General features: G+C 32.1%; 2 protein-coding genes and 1 long non-coding RNA gene across 7 annotated transcripts; 2 read left to right on the top strand and 1 right to left on the bottom strand.

The window, feature by feature from the left end:
* Positions 1 to 1,164: 1,164 nt before the first annotated feature.
* LOC110708125 (meiotic recombination protein DMC1 homolog) lies at positions 1,165 to 5,997 on the top strand. The gene is made up of 14 exons (XM_021886236.1): positions 1,165 to 1,768; positions 1,869 to 1,954; positions 2,714 to 2,805; positions 2,953 to 3,024; positions 3,119 to 3,157; positions 3,261 to 3,318; positions 3,439 to 3,484; positions 3,844 to 3,889; positions 4,382 to 4,443; positions 4,550 to 4,616; positions 4,698 to 4,790; positions 4,870 to 4,938; positions 5,100 to 5,178; positions 5,321 to 5,997. The coding sequence occupies exons 1-14, from the start codon at positions 1,746 to 1,748 to the stop codon at positions 5,503 to 5,505; spliced, it is 1,017 nt and encodes a 338-aa protein (XP_021741928.1). The 5' UTR covers positions 1,165 to 1,745; the 3' UTR covers positions 5,506 to 5,997.
* Positions 5,998 to 9,738: 3,741 nt separating this feature from the next.
* Positions 9,739 to 12,361, top strand: LOC110708110. Of its 5 annotated transcripts, none has more exons than XR_002508642.1 (4): positions 9,739 to 10,015; positions 10,814 to 10,855; positions 10,981 to 11,097; positions 11,193 to 12,361. It is a non-coding gene; the product is annotated as an uncharacterized LOC110708110 (long non-coding RNA). The 5 variants fall into 5 exon arrangements; XR_002508643.1 differs by having other exon boundaries at positions 9,739 to 10,703; XR_002508641.1 differs by having other exon boundaries at positions 9,739 to 10,855; positions 11,193 to 11,364; positions 11,632 to 12,361.
* Positions 12,362 to 18,193: 5,832 nt separating this feature from the next.
* LOC110707500 (hydroxycinnamoyltransferase 1-like) lies at positions 18,194 to 19,679 on the bottom strand. The gene is made up of 3 exons (XM_021885513.1): positions 19,385 to 19,679; positions 18,734 to 18,838; positions 18,194 to 18,609 (listed from the first exon to the last, which is right to left on the bottom strand). Exons 1-3 carry the CDS (start codon positions 19,677 to 19,679, stop codon positions 18,194 to 18,196), a joined length of 816 nt encoding a protein of 271 aa, XP_021741205.1.
* Positions 19,680 to 22,556: the final 2,877 nt, after the last annotated feature.

Genomic DNA, 22,556 nt, shown 5'->3' with positions numbered 1-22,556 from the left:
CAGCTCGTATTTTGAGTTTTTTAAGCTCAAAAAGTTCTTTCAATAAGTTATTTACTAAACAGTCAAATTAGCTTTTTCTTTTAATCAAACATGGTCTAAAATATTTTAAAAGGTCAAACATGATCTCTATAAACTTCACACTAATTTTGAATCTCAAATGTAAGTCCCTACTTTGGATATCCTCATACTTTTCCAAAAAGCCATCACATATACGGAGTACATAATATTTCTTAAGTATTCACTAATTTTTTTCTCCTATTTACATTCAAATGTTTTTTTTTTTTTGACAATATTTTTTTTATTTGATAAAGTATTTTGTTTTACATACTATTACGTCAATTACTTACAAATAACTTATATACCTTTTAAACAAAAAATGAATCAATTTAACACAATCTTCTTTTTTTATTTTTAATAAAATCAACTCTATAACAAATTAGCAAGCAATTACACTATCTTTTTTTTTCAAATGTTTTTTTTTTTTAATTTACAATGTTGTTTTTTAATTTTCATCACCCTAGAGTGAAAAGCTAAACGACGCCCTTATTTAACCAGGTAACGCCCGTATTTAACTATAAATGGACAAACATACCCTCGCGTGTATTCCATGCTTTTTTTCCTAGCTTCTAACGCAATTTAACATTCTCTCCTGATCCCAACAAATTAAACCACCATCGATCGAGAGCAAGGTCATCGGACACATCACGGAGCTAAGTCGTTTTTTTTAGTGGAGGTCAAACGCCTAATTTTTTCAAAACTCTAGGGGAGAAACGCCTAGAATTTTCAAAAGTCCCTAGGAGATTCGAAAATTCTAGGCGTTTCTCCCCCCCTAGAATTTTCCAGCTTTTTTGCGTTTTTTGTTTTTAACATAACTTTTGATCCCAAACTCGAATTAAGACAAATAATATATCGTTGTAAAGCTCTGGAAGTCTAATTTTCAACCAAATTAGAATCAAGTCAATATCATTTCTAAATCTTAAGATATGGTCGAAATAGTACAAGGGTGTTGGTTTTGGACCAAACTTAGTATTTTAAGCATATCTTAAGATATAGAATTTATATTGATCTGATTTTAATTGGGTTGAAAAGAAGACTTTTAGAGCTTTCCAACAATATATTATTTGTGTTAATCCGAGTTCAGGATCAAAAGTTATGATAAAAACAAAAAGTGCAAAAAAATTGAAAAATCTAGGGAGAGAAACGCCTAGAATTTTCGAATCGCCTAGGGACGTTTCAAAATTCTAGGCGTTTCTCCCCTAGAGTTTTGAAAAAAATAGGCGTTTGGCCTCCACCCAAAAAAAAAACGGTTTTAAGTCCGGTGATATGTTCGATGACCTTGCCCTGGATTTGTTGAGAAGAGAATGTTAGATTAAGTTAGAGATCAGGGAAGAAAAACATGGAATCATAAAAATTAATATTTAAATGCTGGTGTTACCTGATAAAATAAAAGCGTTGTTTAACGATTTTTTTTTACTGTGTTGTCTTTTACTTTTTTTTCAACATAACTGCCTGAAAAAAATTAAAACAAAAAAATTTGAACCTAAAATTGATAAGAGCGACTTCAAATTCCATTTAATTCCGCGCCTAATCCATCATCTATAAACAGGGACCTCCCGGAGCACCGAAGAGCGAAACCACTCATCAGTCATCACAATTACAATTTCTCTATTTCTCTCTCTAAAAACCTCAATCTCTCTCTCTAAAATCGCACTTCCTTCAAAATCCGTCGGAGTTTTATCTCTATAATGCCAGAAATGTACGCACTCAAGTAAGTTTTCTTCTAGAATTTGCAACTGGAAATTCGCTTCATAATGATCTGAAGATCTTTTTATGTTTATGAATTTTTGTATTTTTGAATTTCGATGCAGATCTGAAGAACAGAGCCAGCAGTTGCAGCTTGTTCAACGAGAAGAACTCGAAGATGAAGAGGACTTGTTCGAAGCTATTGATAAATGTAATGCTCTCTCTCTCTAAATTTATAGTTAGTTACTTGTATTTGGCATTAATTTTGAATTTCAAAAGAAATTGCTCAAGAATTCCACTTGCATAAGTTTGGAAAGCTGAATTGATACTCTGTTTTTCTAGCTGTTATTGTTAGATTTGATTGAAACCTAGCTTAATTGCTTAATTCATATAGATTTTTCTCTGATTTTAATGAAATTTTATGTTTCTACTTTCGATTGCTTAAATAATCTTTGGTATGAAATGCTTTATATTTTCTTCCTATTTCGCCTAATTTTTAAATTCTCATGCTGAACGGTTATATATCATAGCGCATACTCCGTATTGAACTTCCTTTGATTTTTCTCTTGAAATGCATAAAATTCAAATTTCCTAGAACTCAAATTATGCGCTTCAATAGTTGATTTGTCGTAAAGCTGAAATGTTTTTCGCGCTAAACGCTAAAAACTCGTATGATTACAGTCGCATAGATTTTGAAATCAGAATCGACAATCCAGACTTAATTAGTTTGCTTGATACTTCCTCAAATTTTTCCTTCAATTTTTTAGTAAATTCCAGAGTTCTACTCTTTAATCGCTTAATCTTAGTTAAGCTGGAATGATAACTATTGCGCCGATATGCTTAGTTCGTCAGATTTTTTTTGGCGAGTTCGTCTAATTTAAAAAATAATCGCGATGAATGCTTAATTTGTCCAAAATATTCGCAATTTTTGGCGCATAACACTTAACATTCAGAAATCATCTTTCACTAGTGATTGCACATGGAATCAATGTTGGAGATGTTAAGAAGCTTCAAGATGCTGGAATATACACTTGTAATGGCTTGATGATGCAGACGAAGAAGGTTTTCCATCAATATATTTATTTATTTATTTATTTCCTCCTTTCAATCTGAATTCAGAATTATACTATTTCCTTTGAAATTTCTTAATATATCTTTCCTTATTTATTTTTTTTTATTTTTTTTTTATTTTTTTTTGTGTGTGGGAAGAATTTGACTGGTATTAAAGGATTGTCTGAGGCTAAAGTTGATAAGATATGCGAAGCTGCTGAGAAGATTGTGGTAAGCTATCTGCAATCTGATACCTCAATTATTCGGTCTATCGGATTGGTTTTGAAGCTAATCAATTAATAATGTTATGTTTTAATCTATCCAGAATTATGGTTACATTACAGGAAGTGATGCTTTGCTCAAAGTAAGATCCTGTTCTCTATTAATATTTAAGAATCATAAATCAAACTGTGTAGTTTTAGCTGTTTTACTACTTCTAATTCTATCTTAATTGTTATTTACAATAGAGAAAGTCTGTGATTCGCATAACCACCGGAAGCCAGTCATTAGACGAGTTATTAGGAGGTAACTATGTGCTCTTTTGATCAGTATAAGTCATTTTATTCTTATTCAAATTACTAGCACATTGGCATATATTAGAGTTCATTTGTATGTTCACACTCTTATTATGCTTCATTGGAAAAGGTGGAATCGAAACATCAGCAATTACGGAAACATTTGGAGAATTCCGGTGAGGACCCCTAACAGTATCTTGATTCTCCTTGTTGGCTGTATTACACTATTACTTGTTCTTATAGATTTAAGTTTATAATTTAAGAAATTTATGCTCTTAATTCCCCATCTTACTGTTGTGGCAACATTTCCGAGGGTTGTATGTATGTTGAATCATTTTTTGCTCGGAAAATGACTAGCTGACTAATTTTCAAAATTTTTTACTTCTCTTCTTGGTTTTAATGGCTTACCGACTACATTTTTTAGGCTTTGTGATTGATTATAAACTTAGCATAAGCAAATTTAATTATGTTGACTGGTTTACCTATCTACTTTTTCTGACCTCATGGCTTGATAATGATTTATGATTCTGCTCAGCTCTGGAAAAACTCAGCTAGCACATACTCTATGCGTCTCAACTCAGGTAACTTTTATTGTATGCCAGATTCATGATAAAAAATAGCTAATTTTGGTAGGCAGTAATTTTATCAGCATACTAACAAGAAATAATCACTAGTTTAGACCATATTTTGGTTAGGATTGCAATATGATAGATGGAAGTAGAAAAGTGCTTACAACCTCTGACCTGTATGGTTGTTAATAGTCAGGTTTTACTGTTTCAGTTATTATGCTACTTTAGTCGAACATATCAACCGTAGAATCAGATTTTCAGGAAACTGAAGGGCGTTTACTGACAAATTAGGAGGATAGTGTACTTGTATTACTGAGTTTGTAAGTTGGCGACACATTACCTTAGTTGCTTTTTTAAGAGTAAGAAATGGTTTTACATGTTCTATTAATGAAGGATATATTGTCCATGCCTGTGTTTGATGTAAACATGTGTTTTGATTTCCTTGAGAGTAGAAGTCTCAAATTTAACGGGTCAATTTTACTTGTTTGCAATGCTTACATGTAGCTTCCGACTAGCATGAGAGGAGGAAACGGGAAGGTTGCCTACATTGACACTGAAGGAACTTTGTATCCTCTCGTCATTTTATTTAATTTTGGAGTACTGAAACAGATTGAAAATTCTGCAAATGAAGTACATTTATAAATAGTTTTCTCTTCACTATCTACACTACAGTCGACCTGATCGTATTGTGCCAATTGCTGAAAGGTTTGGGATGGATGCTGCTGCTGTCCTAGACAATGTAAAATACAACCAGACCACTTAATTTTGTGTCTGAATTTTATAACACACGATGATTTATTTTTATCTTCCAATCTTATAGATCATATATGCACGTGCATATACGTATGAACATCAGTACAACCTCCTCCTTGGCTTGGCTGCAAAAATGGCTGAGGAACCCTTCCGATTACTGGTGAGTACTCACAATTTCTCAAGAAAAATCCTGTCATAAAATTTTTGGCTAACATCATTTTTTCTTTGAATTTTTTTAGATTGTAGATTCTGTCATTGCTCTATTCCGAGTGGATTTCTCTGGAAGAGGAGAGCTTGCAGACCGACAGGTAATTTGTTGAAAGATTTGAAACAATATCCTCTATTGAGCACTCTCCAGGATACAACTTAAATAATGTATGAACTCTGGAAGGTCTCCTTGATGCAGTGATTTTCTCAATTGTTTTTTGCTTAGTTCTATATCATGACTGGAATTTAATTGCATTTTCAGCAAAAACTGGCCCAAATGCTGTCTCGTTTGATGAAGATTGCTGAAGAGTTCAACATTGCTGTATATCTTACTAATCAAGGTAGTAATCTATCTATCTTCTGGTAATTCTCTTCCGAAAAATCCGTAACCAATCTGACTTGGATAATCATGAGTAGAGATTTATTTAAATAATTATTAATCAAATCCTTTAACTCTAGCTAACTAGTCAAATGTTGCTGCAGTTATTGCTGACCCAGCAGGCGGAGTTTTTGTTACGGACCCAAAGAAGCCAGCAGGCGGTCATGTCTTAGCCCATGCATCAACAATAAGGTTGATGTTCAGGAAGGGAAAAGGTGAACAGCGTATCTGCAAGGTGTTTGATGCCCCAAATCTGCCAGAGGCCGAAGCTATATCCTATTTCTATTGACACTTGCGCTACTATTTAATGCAAATTGAAACATTCTGCATCACCACAAATGTTCATTCATCACAGTAATATACTATGTTAACACCTTGACACCAGCACGTATTTCAGATTACACCAGGTGGAATAGCGGATGCAAAGGACTGAAGCTAGCAGACAATCAAATCAATTTATCTGATACCAGAAAGAGCAAAGGAAAAGTTGCCTGGTTTTCTACTGCCATTATTTAGCATTAAGACATAGTTATCTACGGCTAGGAATGCATTATACTTGTACATATTACTAGGTGAAAACTTTGTACAACTTAAGCAGCCACACAGAGAGCAAACTATTCTTTCGCTTTTTACTAAAGAATACCTTGTGCTCGCTGCATTCACTGGCATATGTTTAATTGTAATTGCAGTCTGACATGTTGTCTGCTACTAACATAAGTATTTTGGTGTAGGATTAATTTCATAGAATAAACAAAATACTCAGTAAATGAGTAAGGATAATTTTGAGCTCTATCTTTCTTTCGGGGTAACGATTTGGTTGGCTGTGCTAGGAATATGCAGTAGTGCAACAAATGGGCAAACACCCAACCAAAGTTAGGTAAGTCATGAATAGCTAGAGTATATTAGTCCATGTCTTTCAGAGATGTATAAAATAGAAGAAAGAACAGACTACTAGAGGAAATGCAATAAACCAGCAGGGAGAGGCAGATAATTTAACACCAGCAGTGTAGAATATTTTATTTTGTTTTGGAAAGGTTTTGCTAAGGTATTTACTATTTAGATGCATAAAAATTAAATACTATACAAATATCAGATAGATCAATTGAGAATTCCGGTCAAATAGACATTTTGTACATTGTAGCAGAGTTTTACGAAGTATTATCTTGTTATGTAAGCAACCTGCAAGAGATATGATAAAACTCTTATTTAGACCATCAAAATAAAAGTGGTAATTAGTAACAAGGTGCATCTTTCTATATATCAATTGATTTCAGTACATAAGCTGTTGAAAGATCGACCTATTTTAAAGCAAAAAAAAAAAAAAAAAAAAAAAAAAAAAAAAAAAAACATCAAGTTGTGTGACAGATGCTGTATCAATTAAGTCCATTTCAAAATAATCCAACATAAAATATCTCAAAAATGTTGTAATGTCAATGTTACTACACAAGAAACAAGTCTAAACAGGGAAAAGATAGACCCCCTAACATATAAACAGCTTAAAACTTCCTAAACAAATGTGATCAAACCATATATGCTAAGAAATTTGATGTAATGATTTGGTGAGGAGTGCCAGGCCCGTGCAGTAGTGCAACGCATGGGCGACACTTGAGAATCCCAGCAGCAAGCTACTGTGGTGGATTCCCCCTTTCAAAAAATAAATTTAATATCATTGTGAGTCATTGACCCACGTATCAGATATTAAACTGATAAGAACAGATACTACACTTGATCTTAGCCAAAAGGCCGAGAAAGGTATGATTTGTTGAGTCTCAAATCCTGCGTTTTATATCCTGAAGTTGCTGTATCCTCTTCGTTTGTTTCGATGTGGAACATCTCTTTTTTAATGTGGGGGGGGGGGGGGGGGGGAGAGATGTCCACAGCAGCACCCTTCAGGATCTCAGAACTCGGTAACACCATTGTGATGTCTAAAGTACATAAATTAATGTATTACTGAGTAACAATAAAATATAGAGTAGAAGTTATATAATCTAGTGGTTTATCACACATAATTAGTGTCTAGAATAAAGGCTATGTACACCTACAAACTTTCAACCATCACCAATTAGGCAATTACGAGTACTTCTCTATAGTCAATTTATTAGCTATGACTTACAGATTTGGATTTAGAAAAAATAGGCTGACATGTATTTTGAACTATTAGTAGCTCTGGTTGCGGTCAATAACAGATATGCAAGGGTATTGCTGATGTAATCTTTGCTTCAGACATTCAAGGGTATTGCTGACTTTGCTGATGTAATGTTTGCTTATTTTTTGAAGAATTTTACAAACCAAGCTAATATTTTTTCAATTAGAACATATGGTTAACTATATGCAATTAGACAGAAACTCACAAATTTTCCCACTGTATTACAGATGCATGAGACTTCAATAAGCAAATCAATTACTTTGAAAATTATTCAGAGCAATGCGTTATGACTTACTACTCCAGACATCCAGTGAAGTCGACACCAGGAACTCTGGTAATGATATGATATGATCATATGTCATTATCATTCAGAATAATATGCTTTCATCAATCTTTAGTAACAGAGCATTGTCAGGGCCAAAAAAGTTAAAATAATTTAGATCATTTCTCAAATTGTGCGTGTCAGGGCCATGCTAATCTTCTCAACATCAATCGAATTCTATCCGCCACATTATTTAAAGAAAGCAGTGTTTTAAAATCTTCGATGTGGGACAAAAAGAGAGTATACATCTAACAGAGCCCACACATACTTTACCATAATGCCCAAAGAATTCCAGCTTATGAAGGTACCAAATTGAAGCCAAATCTCATCAGATCTTACCCAATCTTTCGAAACACTAACATCAATTTCATGAATTACTTTGACAATTCTATGATATGAACAAATTAGCAATGCTTTTTACTACTAACCCTTCCAGCTTAGGCCTCCATCCCATGCATATAGTTAGCGTACTTGTTTCTGTTGATTGTTCCTTTAGATTTTCATTTACATTTCCTCCCTTAAAAGTTCAAACCCCATACTTTCTCGTTTCTTTCTTTGATCCACATTTTTTTCCCTTCTCTCCAAACTCCTAAAAATTTCTCTGTTTTACTCCTCTTGACACGAATGTCTATGTCACTGAACTGAATAAGTCGATTATTTTTCACCTCTACTTAATTATATTACGGAGTATCTCATAAAATTCTGATCACTCATCCATAATTAACATAAACAAATATGCATAAGATAAATTAAGACAAATAATGAAACAAAACAAAACAAAAACCAGCTAAAAAAGCCTAATGTTTACCTCAAACCAAATTAATTGCCCTTGGTAGTTGAAAAACGGAAAATTTTATCATTCAACAGTTTTGCACTAGCTATGCTTGTGATTACTGATAATCTGCCTTATTCTACTGTTTGAATTTGTAAAAATATTGTACGTATATGTAGGTCAGGGTTTGTTGAAAGATTAAAGATTATGTAAAACTTTAAAAGAAAAAAAAAAAAAAAAAAGAGAGAGTATGTAAAGAAAAAACAAAAATAACAGCGGGTTTTATATTCAGTGTGAAGTTTGCGATGTGAGAGAAGAGAAATATATCATGATTATTGGTTTTCAAATCATCAACATGTAATGGCAAAATAATACTCACATTCTATTATACTTATAAAATAAAGTAGCATATATTTTGGTGAAAATAAATAAACTAGTGATCATAAAACCGGCAAAAAATACAGTAAATTAACATTTACATCCAATTTGGCATAAATAAGAATAATAGTAATAATAATATCTAAACACAACTTTAAAGTTTAAACAAATAATATCATAGGCAACAGTGATAAACATAATCATGTGGGATCTTGTTTGAATCGTCTTAATGTATATTTTATTAATATCCACTTTTCATAATTTTACAATGTTGATAATGGGAAATATAACTCGTGAAAATTGTGCGTTGGGGCGTTGGCAAACGTGATAAAAAAAACATGTCATTTAATTAGGAAAGGAGGAAGTATATAATAAGTGACAATCAACTATATTAAAATAAATTAAAATAAATAAAATTTGACATGAATAATTTGCATTGCAAGTACTTTGATGTGAGAATCACACGTTGTTGAATTGCAGTTAGAACAAATACAGAGTATATATCTTAGGTCTAATTTGCGTAAGAACGGCCATGAAGTAAACAAAGATAGGATGACAACAAATCACTCTATGACATCAACAACAAAGATAATATGCGTACAATACAATTATAAGTAAATGAAACTAATATAACAAAACTACAAAATTAAACTTACATGATAGTCTTTGTTGAGTTTAATTCCCCTTGTTATTTTTCCTGGTGATTGCAATTTCTTTGCACTTATCTTTAATTCGATGATAATAAATGATGGTGCCGATAACGTATTACGAAAACAGAGAGAAGGAATGAAAAATAGAGGGAAGGGAGAGGGAAGGTAAAATATCAAAATATATATATATATATATATATATATATATATATATATATATATATATATATATATATATATATATATATATATATATATATATATGACCAGGTTATAATGAGAATCAATCCTATAATAGGAATTAGGAATTAATCAGAACCGTGCTAGATCGACCGCTGGGATCTATTCAGATGCGAATTCTCTCTCCTCCGTTCTTTTCTCTTTCATTCTCACAGACGCCATTTTCGTTCTCCTCCACCATTTTCGTTCTCCCTTACCTCAATTAACAACTCGATTTTATGGAATTTGCTACAATTTACATATTGTTTCGATAATTTGCTGGATTCGTTGCAAAATTTCTCAATAATTGAGGTAAGAATTGTGAATTTTTCCAACAATAATCATGTCATATTATATATCCTATCTTGGATTTTCTTTGTATTCCAGAAAATTTGTCCCTATATTTGTTATAATTTGTCAATATTTTACTGAAATTCACTTGAGATGCAAATTGAGTTCAAAATAGGTGTAATTATAAAAATTTGATGTTGTTTAATTGTTTACTGCAAAAATTACGATATATGATTGTGAATTATGTGTTGTTTAATTTAATTTGTCGATTTTTTTTGCTCAAATATATGTGAAATTCGGAGAGTTTGCAAACGAATATGATTGAGTTTGAGTTAATTCTTGTATGAATTTCTTATGATTGAGTATGTGTTATTTTTGGAACTATTTTGGGTGATTTTTTTTTTCCTTTTACATTCAGCAAAGTTTGATACTACGTATTTTTCTAGTTTTTCATTGCACATCTGTTTGAACTTTGAATGCATCAATGAGTAAATTTAAAATGACATTGAAAAGTAAACTACATTCCTCGAAAAGTAAGCTAGATATGTTTAAATGTAACACTCTGCGGAAGTAACTGAAGAAATGGAGAGGTGCAGAGAGTCTGCCCTTGAGAGGAGGAAGGCCATTGAGTAAGAAAAGGAATGTTTTCAAAAAGCTGTTTTGTTGTTCAGGACATGCTGAATACCAGAGAGGGCAAACAAGATGATTAGTAACATCTCTTTCATAGACCTTTATCAGTTTATCATGTCTAACTATGATCATTGTTATTTCATAGACCTTTGTACTCATTAGTCACTTCCTGCTTCTTCTGCTGTGCAGGACTTGGTTTGTTTCTTCCGGCTATTTGTATGATTTATGCAGGTAGTTGGAATTATGTAATGGGGAAGGGGGGGGGGGGGGGGTAGAATCTTGTGTTGGGCTGGGTGAGAACTACACAGACGGGAAATTTTTGTACATCATTCTGATTGCATTTCTTTATTTATTAGGTGTAATGATCATGGAGAACCACTCCCTCCTGATTATCAAAAATATGTTATTGACAATGTGCTGAACTACCATCCTGATGAACGGCTAAAATTGGGGCTGAAGTTGATTTTATTATGGTATGCTATACATAGCTCTTGCTATTGAAATCCTTTTTTATTATTTTTATGAAGTCTAAATAACTTCTAAAATCTTTTCATGTTGCTATATGCAGGTTAAAAAGCATAGCAACTTCCAAGAAAGTCGTTGCTTTTATGTCGTTTTAATGGATGGGCATAATGTGGACTTCTCATACATCAAGTGCTTGGAGACTTGTGTTAAGGGAAAGTACCAATTAGTTGCTGAGTCCTTCATGTCCAAGTATTTTAGAAGGCCTTGTTCAGGAGGTAATCCCTCGCCTGCAAGCCCCCCACCACCAAGTCTAAAAGTAGATTGAAATTAGTTAAAGTAATTAAGATAATTCTAATAGTAGATTGAAATTAGTTAAAGTAAATAAGATATCTCCAAAAATAGATTGAAACGAGATCCACCTTCTCTGCTTCCAGTTTAGGTTCAGTTGTAAGAAATTTTGGTGCTCTTGGGTTAAATTCTCGCTCTTCTTTAATGTCCTCATCAGCTTGCTGCATCTCAAAAATCTCTTTAATTTGTTGCAGCTGTCCAAGAGCTCTAGTTGCTATCAAATCCTCTTTCGTGGGAAATGTGTTTTCTGGCCTCTTGTATATTGATTCTGATGACAAGTGCAATTGCTTCTTTTGTCCTATGGTATTCTTGTGATTCTGATTTTCCTACATTATCAACATTACTTATTTACATCTGATTAAAGCTCTACTTTATCAAAATACATATGTTTGCGCCCTTGATACCCAATAAAGCTTGTTGATAAGATAGTGTCTTTAATAATTTACAAAGACTACGTTACTGCTAACACTGATGTTGATAAGCCTGAAATTATGATAATGGTTGTACGAATAGTAAACTCAACTTGAATTGTGTTGCTCCTTGTACTCCTGACTCTTCATTTGATGAAAGATGTTTATGTTGATTCATCCTGATTCTAATGCTGGTAATTGAATCGAAAACTCAAATGAAAATCAAAAAATGCTAATTGAATTAAAAACGCAAGTCTTAATTAAGTAAGAAAACAACAAAGAAAAAAACAGGCAAATCCTAATTGAATACAACCAACAACGTAAACACTTATTTCAAAAAAAAAAAAAAGAAAAAAAAACCCGTAAACACTTGATAGAATCAAAAATTACAAAATCAAAACACTTACCTCTCCAACAACAATCGAAAAACTTGATACACCAAATCAAAGTTTTGAGACGTGAAATCGAAGTAGTAAAATCGCAGCAGAGAGAATTCAAGAGAAGAGAGGGAAAGCAGGAAGAAGAGAGAGAAAGTGAAAAACGCAGGAGGTAGTCATTCAAAATACCAAATTTACTAATTTGCCATTAATGAAGCGGGTGAAATCTCGGCCGTTAAATTAAGTGCGATCAACGGTCCTGATGAGTTCCTAGTTCTTATTATTCACCTTGGTTTTCACACGATCTCAATTCTATATATACACACACACACACACACAAAAGTAACTACCAAGTGATAATGAACTGACACCATTTTACAACAGATTGAGAATATAAAGATTGCTTTGATACACTTTGGGATATTGAAAAGCATAAATAATATAACACAATTTTTTGTATGCAGCCTACTGTACCGTGCGGCAGGGGTTACTTGAGTTACTTGGTCAGGGGTCACTCAAGTTGGCGGGGTTACTCGAGTTTTTCGATCAGGGGTTACTCGAGTTACTTGGTCAGGGGTTACTCGAGTTGTCGGGGTTACTCAAGCTATTCGGTCAGGGGTTACTTGAGTTACTCCTGACCGAGTAACCCCTCGAGTAATCCATGACCAAACCCCCCGATTAACTCGAGTAACCCCTGACCGAGTAACTCGAGTAACCCTTGACCGAGTGAACCCCTCGAATAACCCCTGTCCGAAACCCATCAAGTAACCCCAGACCGAGTAACTCGAATAACCCCGGACTGAATAATTCGGGTAACCCCTAACAAAATAACTCAGGTAACCCCTGCCACACGGTGTGGCCTGCTGCACCAAAAAGTTGCTGATAATATAATTATGCATTTGTTTCACTTTGTGCGGGTAAAGTACATGATTAATGGTGCATTATATACATAGATATTTAGAAATCAATCAATCATTAATAATCTATAACTATAACAAAAACAATTACCGCTGACATCATTACTATCCACATGTCAACCTCTAATAAAATATTTTCCTGCCAAAACTAATAGTAACATCATTATTTTTTTCAACATAAATAAAAGTTTGAAAATGGTTTAATTATACACTTCCTAACAGATTTTATATTTAAATTGACTAATTAAACAATTTTCAATGGATCGGGGTTAAAAAAAAAAGGTGGTTGGACTATTTTATTTTCCTATAGACATTATCTTTCATTCTACTTCGTATATTTTATACAGATTATATGAATTGGGGTTGATTTATTAATTTATCAATTTATTATTTTTTACTTAAATAATTTATACTACGTTTCTTCAAATAAAAAAATAAGTATATTACGTATTACACACAAATAAGCCAAAAGATTATTGTTAAAATTGTGCATCGCACGAGTCTAACCTAGTATATGCTAAAAGACACACAAGATACATGTCATCTCTCGGTATGTCCTTAGTTTTTTTTTTTTTTACAAAAAAAGATATTACACTATAATGATAGCTATTTTAGTATACTCCGTATTTTTTAATATACAATAATGACAACTATAAATAAAAAAAAGTATTCCGTAATCAGATTTTACTATTTTAGACGTATTTTGTGATAGGTTGTACTACCAGAAATATATTATAATTGATAGGATGTAACTAAATATTTATCTAATTAATCAATAATACTAAAAGTGTCCTCTTCTGGTAAGTACTAAGTTTTTTATTTTATCTAATCAATCAATAATACCAACAGGCAATTGGTGAATAACCTTATTTCATTGTTAAACTAGATTAGGTCCTGTGCTATACATAATAATTTTCAATACTATTTTTTAAAATTAACATTATATTAAATTTTCCGACTTTCATATGTTATAGTCAACAACAAATATTATTGAAGTATTATTGAAGTATCCATAGTAATTATCGATTATTGATTGATTAAAATTCTAATCATAAATTATATATTTAAGGAAATAACAAAAGTATCATTTGTTGATTTGATATGTAGCTTCCATCACACAATTATAATATATATATATATATATATATATATATATATATATATATATATATATATATATATATATATATATATATATAGGATCATGTGAGAACCCAACCCTTAAGTGAGAACCTTCTTAAAATAAGAACCAATCTTACACCATCAATTTTGAGATTATGGATGGCTGAGATTAATTATCACTTTCCCATGCATTTTCTTGGGAACACGCATTTCAGTCATTGGTACATGTTTTTTAATTTTTTTTTCCTTATTTTCTGCATTGAAACACCGATTTATGTACTATAAAACCAAGAGATTCAGCCATTGAAGAGAGAGAAAATGGAAAATCTGGTTTCATTTTAATTTAACCATTGAAGAGAGAGAAATGAAGGCAGATTTCAAATGAAGATTTCTCTCTCATAAAGAAAGCTTTTGAAGCGATTTTTTTTTTAATTTGATTATTTTTTTGTGTGGAATAAGCATACAAAATTTCATAATTTTTGGAGTTTGTTTGATATTTTTTTGGGTAGAATTTTCGAAGTAGTGCAAAAAAGGAGCAAATCTGGAAAGACAGATTTCAAATGAAGATTTCTCTCTCATTAAAAACCCTTTTGAAGCGATTCTTTTTTTGAATCTGCTTATTTTTTGTGTAGAATAAGCATACAAAATTTCAAAATTTTTGGAATTAGTTTGTTATTTTTTTGATAGAATTTTCGAAGCAGTGCAAAAAAAGAGCAAATCTGTATGTGGTACAATAGTTGAAAATTCTGGAACGACATAATTAAAATTCAAAAACTAGGGGCATATCATGTAATTGGAACACTAGTTCTTATATATGGAACAATATATAATATTTATGTGACAATAATTCATATTTCTAGAACAATATAAATTGTATTGACAATAACGGGCATATCATTCTATTGGAACACTAGTTCCTGTCTATGGAACAATAGACCATATGTATGTACAATAGTACAAATTTCTAAAACAACATAATTAAAATTCGAGAATTATGGACATATCATGTAATTGGAACACTAATTCTTATGTATGGAACAATATATAATATTTATGGGACAACAGTTCATATTTCGGAACAATATACATACTATTCGACAATAATGGGCATATCATCCAATTAGAACACTAGTTCATGTCTATGGAACAATAGACCATATGTGTGGTACAGTAGTTCAAATTTCTGGAACAACATAATTAAAATTCGAGAACTATGGGCATATCATGTAATTGGAACACTAATTCTTATGTATGGAACAATATATAATATGTATGGGACAATAGTTCATATTTTTGGAACAATATTGATACTATTCGACAATAATGGGCATATCATCCAATAACATTAATGCAAATATTTGGAACAATAAATTAGATATATGAACGATGGACATAATATTCTATAACAGTAGGTATAATGGTCTAGAACAATAGTTTTTGAATGTGAAACAATACAGTTTATAGGAAAATTACTGTAATAATTGTGCTTGAACAGTAGACATAATAATATGGAACAGTAGTTCAAGTGTGTGGAACAATATTTCAAATGAATGGAACTATAGTGTAATATTTAGAACAATAATTTAAATATGTGAAACAATAGAAATAGTATTATGTAACAGTAGGCATAATATTTGGAACAATAGTTCAAATGTGGTACAATACAATTTATAGGGAAATCACAGGAATGGTAATATGGAACAATATAAATGATAGATGGAACAGTAGTTCAAGTAGTGGAATAGTAGTTATTATAGAACAATGGGCATACTGTGTGGAACAATTGGTCAAATATGCGGAACAATAGTGCAAATATATGGAACAATACAGTAATAATAACAAGCAGTTGGAATAGTAGACCAATTATTTGGAACTACGCAATTATTATAATGTTATTATTGTTTTTTATTATTGAATTTTGGTACAGTAGGAATATATATCAGAAACAATAAGTATAACAATTAAGAACAATACATGTTTGAGAACCAATAGGAATATATACACAACAATAAATGTCCATAGTTCTCGAATTTTAATTATGTTGTTCCAAAAATTTGAACTACTGTACCACACATATGCTCTATTGTTCCATATATATTAACTAGTGTTCCAATGACATGATATACCCATTATTCTCAAATATTATTTATATTGTTTCAGAAATATAAACTATTATGTTGCTCTATTGTTCTATTGTTCCATTTTTATGAACTAGTGTTCCAATTACATGATAAGCCCATAGTTCTCGAATTTTAATTATGTTGTTCCAGACATTTGAAATACTGTATCACACATATGGTCTATTGTTCCATAGACATGAACTAGTGTTCCAATTGGATGATATGCCCATTATTGTCGAATAGTATTTATATTGTTCCAAAAATATGAACTATTGTCCCATAAATATTATATATTATTCCATATATAAAAATTAGTGTTCCAATTACATTAATGCCCATAGCTCTCGAATTGTAATTATGTCGTTCCAGAAATTTGAACTACTGTACCATATACAGAGTTGCTCTTTTTCTTCAAAAATTCTACCAAAAAAATATCAAAGGAACTCCAAAAATTCTGAAATTTTGTATTCTTATTCTACACAAAAAAATAAGCAAATTCAAAAAAAGAATCGCTTCAAAAGGGTTTTTTATGAGAGAGAAATCTTCATTTGAAATCTGTCTTTCCAGATTTGCTCCTTTTTTGCACTACTTCGAAAATTCTACCCAAAAAATATCAAACGAACTCCAAAAATTATGAAATTTTGTATGCTTATTTTACACAAAAAAAATAATCAAATTTAAAAAAAATCGCTTCAAAAGCTTTCTTTATGAGAGAGAAATCTTCATTTGAAATCTGCCTTCATTTCTCTCTCTTCAATGGCTAAATTAAAATGAAACCAGATTTTCCATTTTCTCTCTCTTCAATGGCTGAATCTCTTGGTTTTATAGTACACAAATCGGTGTTTCAATGCAGAAAATAAGGAAAAAAAATTAAAAAGCATGTACCAATGACTGAAATGCGTGTTCCCAAGAAAATGCATGGAAAAGTGATAATTAATCTCAGCCATCCATAATCTCAAAATTGATGGTGTAAGACTGGTTCTTATTTTAAGAGGGTTCTCACCTAAGGGGTGCGTTCTCACATGATCCCACACACACACACACACACACACACACACACACATATATATATATATATATATATGTATATATATATATATATATATTGTTGTAATAAACATAGTATACATAATATGTCTTTCCCAAAAAAAAAAAATACTCATATGGTCACAAATTATGTAAGGAATTTTTTATTTATTTATTTATTTATTTATTTATTTACATAAGTTTATAATTGTCAAATATATTTTTTTTTATTTTTTTTTTTGGAAGGAAACCTCAAATCCTTTTTTTTTTTCCGAAGAAAAAACATCAACTCTTTTATCTTTTATTACTCTCTCTCTCTCTCTCTCTCTATAGTGGTGATTGGGGCTACACTTGGTAGGGAGGATCGCGTGTTCGATCCCCCGCAACAACAGTTGGAAGGGGAGTGAAATCTAACCACCCAAAACTGATCCTCGAATCCGGATTAGCCCAAAGGATGAATCGGGTGGAACACAAAAAAAAAATGATTATTTCTAGTAGGAAAATTTCTAATAAGAACTTTTGGAAATTTTCCAAATAAAGAGGAATACAATAATGGGATATAAAATTGGTGAAATGAGAAGGATGAACTCTTTATTATTCATCCTTCTCATTTCACCAATTGCTACTCTTGAGGAGAAATTTAACAATATTATTTTTCATCCAAATTTAGACATCATACTTTAAACTTAAATAACTTTCTTTTATTTTTTTATTTCAAAGGCATTAAACTTAGATAACTTACTTTTTTATTATTTTTGACATAGATAACTTACTATTTTTATTATTAGATAGAACTATTTTTGAACTTTTGATGAAGCAATTCACGAATCATGTAGAAGTTATAAAAATACTTTTCAAACAAGCCTATATGAGGGGTGAAAAGTGCCACAACCACTATATACCTACCATCCGCGTCTGAACTTAGTGTAATGTATGTTTGACCATCATATTTGAGCCCATTTATGCCGATAAATTTGGGCCCACCCCATTCATAACAAGGTAATCTAGTCCAAGAAGTTATTGTGAGGTTTGGACAAACAGAACTATGTGGCCCACGAATAATAGTCGTTAGATCTGGGTGTGATTCCACACAATCAATAGCTGATATTAGATACTCGATATCATTCAGTTTGCTGATTGCCTCATGAATCTTACTCGCACCATACCACAATGGTTTGCATGTAACATCTCCTTTCTTTTCTACACAAGTTGCATAAAAAAGGATGTTTCCGCAGTATTCCTGTGGTATTTTCATGCAAACCATACATGCACTGCGCCACACATGCACTGCGCCACACGTGTGCAGCTTGCACCTCAAATGTACTTAGCTTGTAATCTGTTACTTCTTGAGATGTTGCTTGTAGTTTTATGGTGTCCATTTGGTCTTTAGTGAGCTTGAACGTACACTCAGTTGTCGTCACCATCTCACCTAAAAGAAAAAAAATTTAATTTAGAAATTGAAACAAAAAGAGCATAATGTATACTCAATATCATTATATTAAATAAATATAAAAAAGTTGACTGATTTCCTTTTAAGTATGATTTAATTTTGTGACAAAATGTCTATATTCTTTATTTTTAATAAGAATTTCAATTTTCTAAGAGGACATGTAACTAATGTTTTTTTCACTTTTGTTCTGTTCTCTCACTTATTTTCATGGGACACTTTGATTCATAATTCAATTTCTATTTAATTTTATTTTGTTTATATAAAAGAGATCTCTTATTCACTTCACTCCAAAAATAGATTACCCACAAGGCACTATATGAAGTAAAATAATCTCCCTACTTAATATTACACGATAAAATAAGAAGTTAATTAATGTGATTAAAACTATATGTTAGTCAAATTATGTGAATTAAATAGGGACGAAAGAAGTAATAAAGTATGTCAATTGATATTAAGTTACTAAGCTAATTAATTGTATATCAATGAGAAAGTCATGCATGCATTTATGTATGATAATATACTCACTTGATAACCCCTTGAATGGTAATAAGGATGGGAGGGACGGCTCATACTCAAAGTGACGAAACTTAACTAGCGGAGGGTCACGAGGAGCAAGGTAATTAGCTCTATCATGAACAGGATAAACATCGAGTTCGAGCCCTTTGGCTAGCCTTGCCCATGAGTTGTTAAAGTGCAACCACGAAGCTCCATCCGCTACATGGTGATGTTGCGCAAATCCAAGGCATACACTCCCGCAACTAAAGCGAGTGACTTGCACTAGTAGAAGAGGAAACGACGAGAGCCCATCAAATAGTCGCATATTGGAAACACCACCTTCCTAAGTTCGGAATTAGGACTCAAGTAATCCCCAAAATCAGCAAGAGCATGTGTTGATTCTGCCTCGATAAACAAGGCTCCCTTTGCATTGCAATCAATCTCATAACGACCATTAGTGTCGTTAAAATCTAACCTTCCCGCCATCGGATAAAATGGCACTAAGGCTCTGCCTAGAGCCTCCTTCAAAATATTGGTGTCAAAATTTTTTGTAGTAGTACGTAGATATATTATTAGGAGAAAAGAGGTAGAGAACATTAGTATGTGAGTAATGAGTACGTATCATCATGTCTAGCTTTCAGAGCGAAAGACTACCTTTTGGAGTCTCATTAGTTGGGCATACCATGCTTGATTTCTTCACTTTGATTATGCTCATTATTATTCTATAGTTTTGATGAATAACTCTTAATTTCAAAGGAGGTATGTATTGAAATGACCACAGGGGGTATTTTATAGCCTTTTAAATAAATAAATAAATAATTATTTAAAAAAAACACACATCCTTCTATTATGGACTAGAGGTGTTTATAATCCTTTGGGATTTGGATTTTTGAAAGTCTACCATTTGACTGATATCTAACAAGATGCATCTTCCTATTTAAGGAGCTTATATGTTAAGATACTCTACAGTTATGCATGCTTAGCTGGGAGTAATATTAGAATAGGTCTTTGACTATTATCTGAAATCTTATTGAATTTAATTTAAACTATACTGGTACACAATTTTGAAATAGGATTGATAACTCATATTTGAACTTGTTAGCCTTTATCTGAGCAAATTTCTAAATCTTCATTATATACTCCCTCCGTGTTTAAATAAATGAAACGTTTTTTTTTACTTTCACGGAGTTTTAGGAAGGTTAGTTGAATTTATTAAAATAATAGGTAGTGGGGTAAGTTTGAGGAGAGAGAAGAGAGTAAAAGGTTTTGTGGGGACCATTAGTTAGTAGAATATTATTAAAAAAATAGAGAGAAGTTACTAAAAAAAGGAAAACGTTTCATTTATTTAAACACGGAGGGAGTATATATTACTCTGTGTAATAATTAGTAATTCACAAATTCTTAATTGTGGCTAGCCACAGGGTGTGACCTACCATTTCACATATAAGCAATTAATTAAGCAATGGGGGTTACATCGATGATCAAATGAGGTTACCTTGACAGATAATAGGTTATCGTAATGAGAAACAAGTGGAGTAGCTGTTTTAATAATCAAAATAAAGAAGAGGGGTTGTTACTCGAATGAAAAAATGGACTTACTTATTTTTTTAAAATTAATTGATGTTAATCGTATAATAAATTAGGGTTAGTCTATGAATAAAATAAGGTTACCCATAGAACTCCCCCAGCCCAATCCTCATTCGACAGCTCCGTCTTGAATAATTGAGGTCATTTATATTAACGAATAATAATTATTTTTATAAACAACAATGATCACGCCACGTAGTTGGCCACACACAAGACATACGGTTAATAATAATACGTAGTAATAATAATAATAATTTCCTCTCAAAAGATTTTAAGGCATTTTTGTTTCAGGCTAATATTTTAAGATGAAAAAACAGACATTCGTCAATAAGTCAAGCCCGTATTTTGGGCATGGATGAGATGGGTTGTCACCCAAGGCCCCCCCGTATTTTGGGCATGGATGAGATGGGCATGATTATTACTCCAATACTCCGTATTTGTTATGTAGCAACCAGCAAGAGACAAGATAAAACTCTTAGTTAGGCCATCAAAATAAAAGGGGTATTTGGTAATACTAATATATCACCATTTGACCTGTTTTGAAGCACAAAAACCATCATGATTTGTGTGACAGCTGCTGCATCAAGTCCATTTCAGAATGATCTAACACACCAAAATCTAAAAAATGTTGTAACTTAACAAAAGATTTATCCTTGCATATAGATTTATCAAAAATGTTGTCTACCCAAGGAAAAATAGACCCCCTAACATATAAACAGATATGATCAAACATTTATCCTCGCACAAGGTAATCTCTTCATTGATTACACGCGCTATCTGCCTGCTTTTAACATATGCAATATGCTCAGTAAGAAATTTGATACAATGATTTGATGGGGAGTGCCAGGCCCGTGCAGCAGTGCAACGCATGGGCGACACTTGAGATTCCCAGCAGCAAGCTACTGTGATGGATTCTCCCCCTCAAAAAATAAATTTAATATCGTTGTGAGTCATTGACCCACGTATCAGATATTAAACTGATAAGAACAGATACTACACTTGATCTTAGCCAAAAGGCCGAGAAAGGTATGATTTGTTTAGTCTCACATCCTGCATTTTATATCCTAAAGTTGCCATATCCTCTTCGTTTGTTTCGATGTGGAACTTCACTTCTATTTTAAGGAGCATTGTCCATAGCAGCACTGCAGCACCCTTCAGGGTCTCAGAACTCGGTAAAATCATTCTGATGTCTGAGTATACTTCGTATAAATTAATGTATCAGGGAGGAACAGTAAAATATAGAGCTAGAAGTTATGTAATCTAGTAGTTTATTATACATTAAGTGTCTGGAAGAAAGGCTATGTACATCTGAAAACTTCCAACCATACCAATTACGAGTGCTATTTAATATTCAGTTTATCAGCTATCAGCTGTGACGAAAAGATTTGGATTTAGAAAATTGACCTGACACATTTCTATATCCATGAAATTATGGTATATAGTGGAGTAATCTTAGACATAAGCTAAGGGCTTTTTCATTAGAATTCTGAATTAATCTCTACCATAGTATAGTGTGGAAAAAAAAAAAAAAAAAAATTGGTCACAGACTCACAGTTGATAAATTTTGACCAGATTAGGAGTTCTACTAGTGATGTGATCACTGATCTAATCTCAA

The sequence above is a fragment of the Chenopodium quinoa genome, unplaced genomic scaffold (assembly GCF_001683475.1).
Source record: "Chenopodium quinoa cultivar QQ74 unplaced genomic scaffold, ASM168347v1, whole genome shotgun sequence".
In the NCBI taxonomy this organism is placed as follows: Eukaryota; Viridiplantae; Streptophyta; class Magnoliopsida; order Caryophyllales; family Amaranthaceae; genus Chenopodium; species Chenopodium quinoa.
This window is presented reverse-complemented; position numbering and strand designations above follow the sequence as displayed.

Bases quoted from the DNA above. Each gene is read 5' to 3' on its own strand.
- LOC110707500 (XM_021885513.1), bottom strand. From the start codon at position 19,679: ATGCGACTATTTGATGGGCTCTCGTCGTTTCCTCTTCTACTAGTGCAA. The intron at 18,839-19,384 runs GTGAGTATATTA...TTTTTCTTTTAG, and splicing joins ACCATTCAAGGGGTTATCAA to GTGAGATGGTGACGACAACT. The intron at 18,610-18,733 runs GTACATTTGAGG...CAACTTGTGTAG, and splicing joins AGTAACAGATTACAAGCTAA to AAAAGAAAGGAGATGTTACA.
- LOC110708125 (XM_021886236.1), top strand. From the start codon at position 1,746: ATGCCAGAAATGTACGCACTCAA. The intron at 1,769-1,868 runs GTAAGTTTTCTT...ATTTCGATGCAG, and splicing joins CCAGAAATGTACGCACTCAA to ATCTGAAGAACAGAGCCAGC. The intron at 4,444-4,549 runs GTATCCTCTCGT...TCTACACTACAG, and splicing joins ATTGACACTGAAGGAACTTT to TCGACCTGATCGTATTGTGC.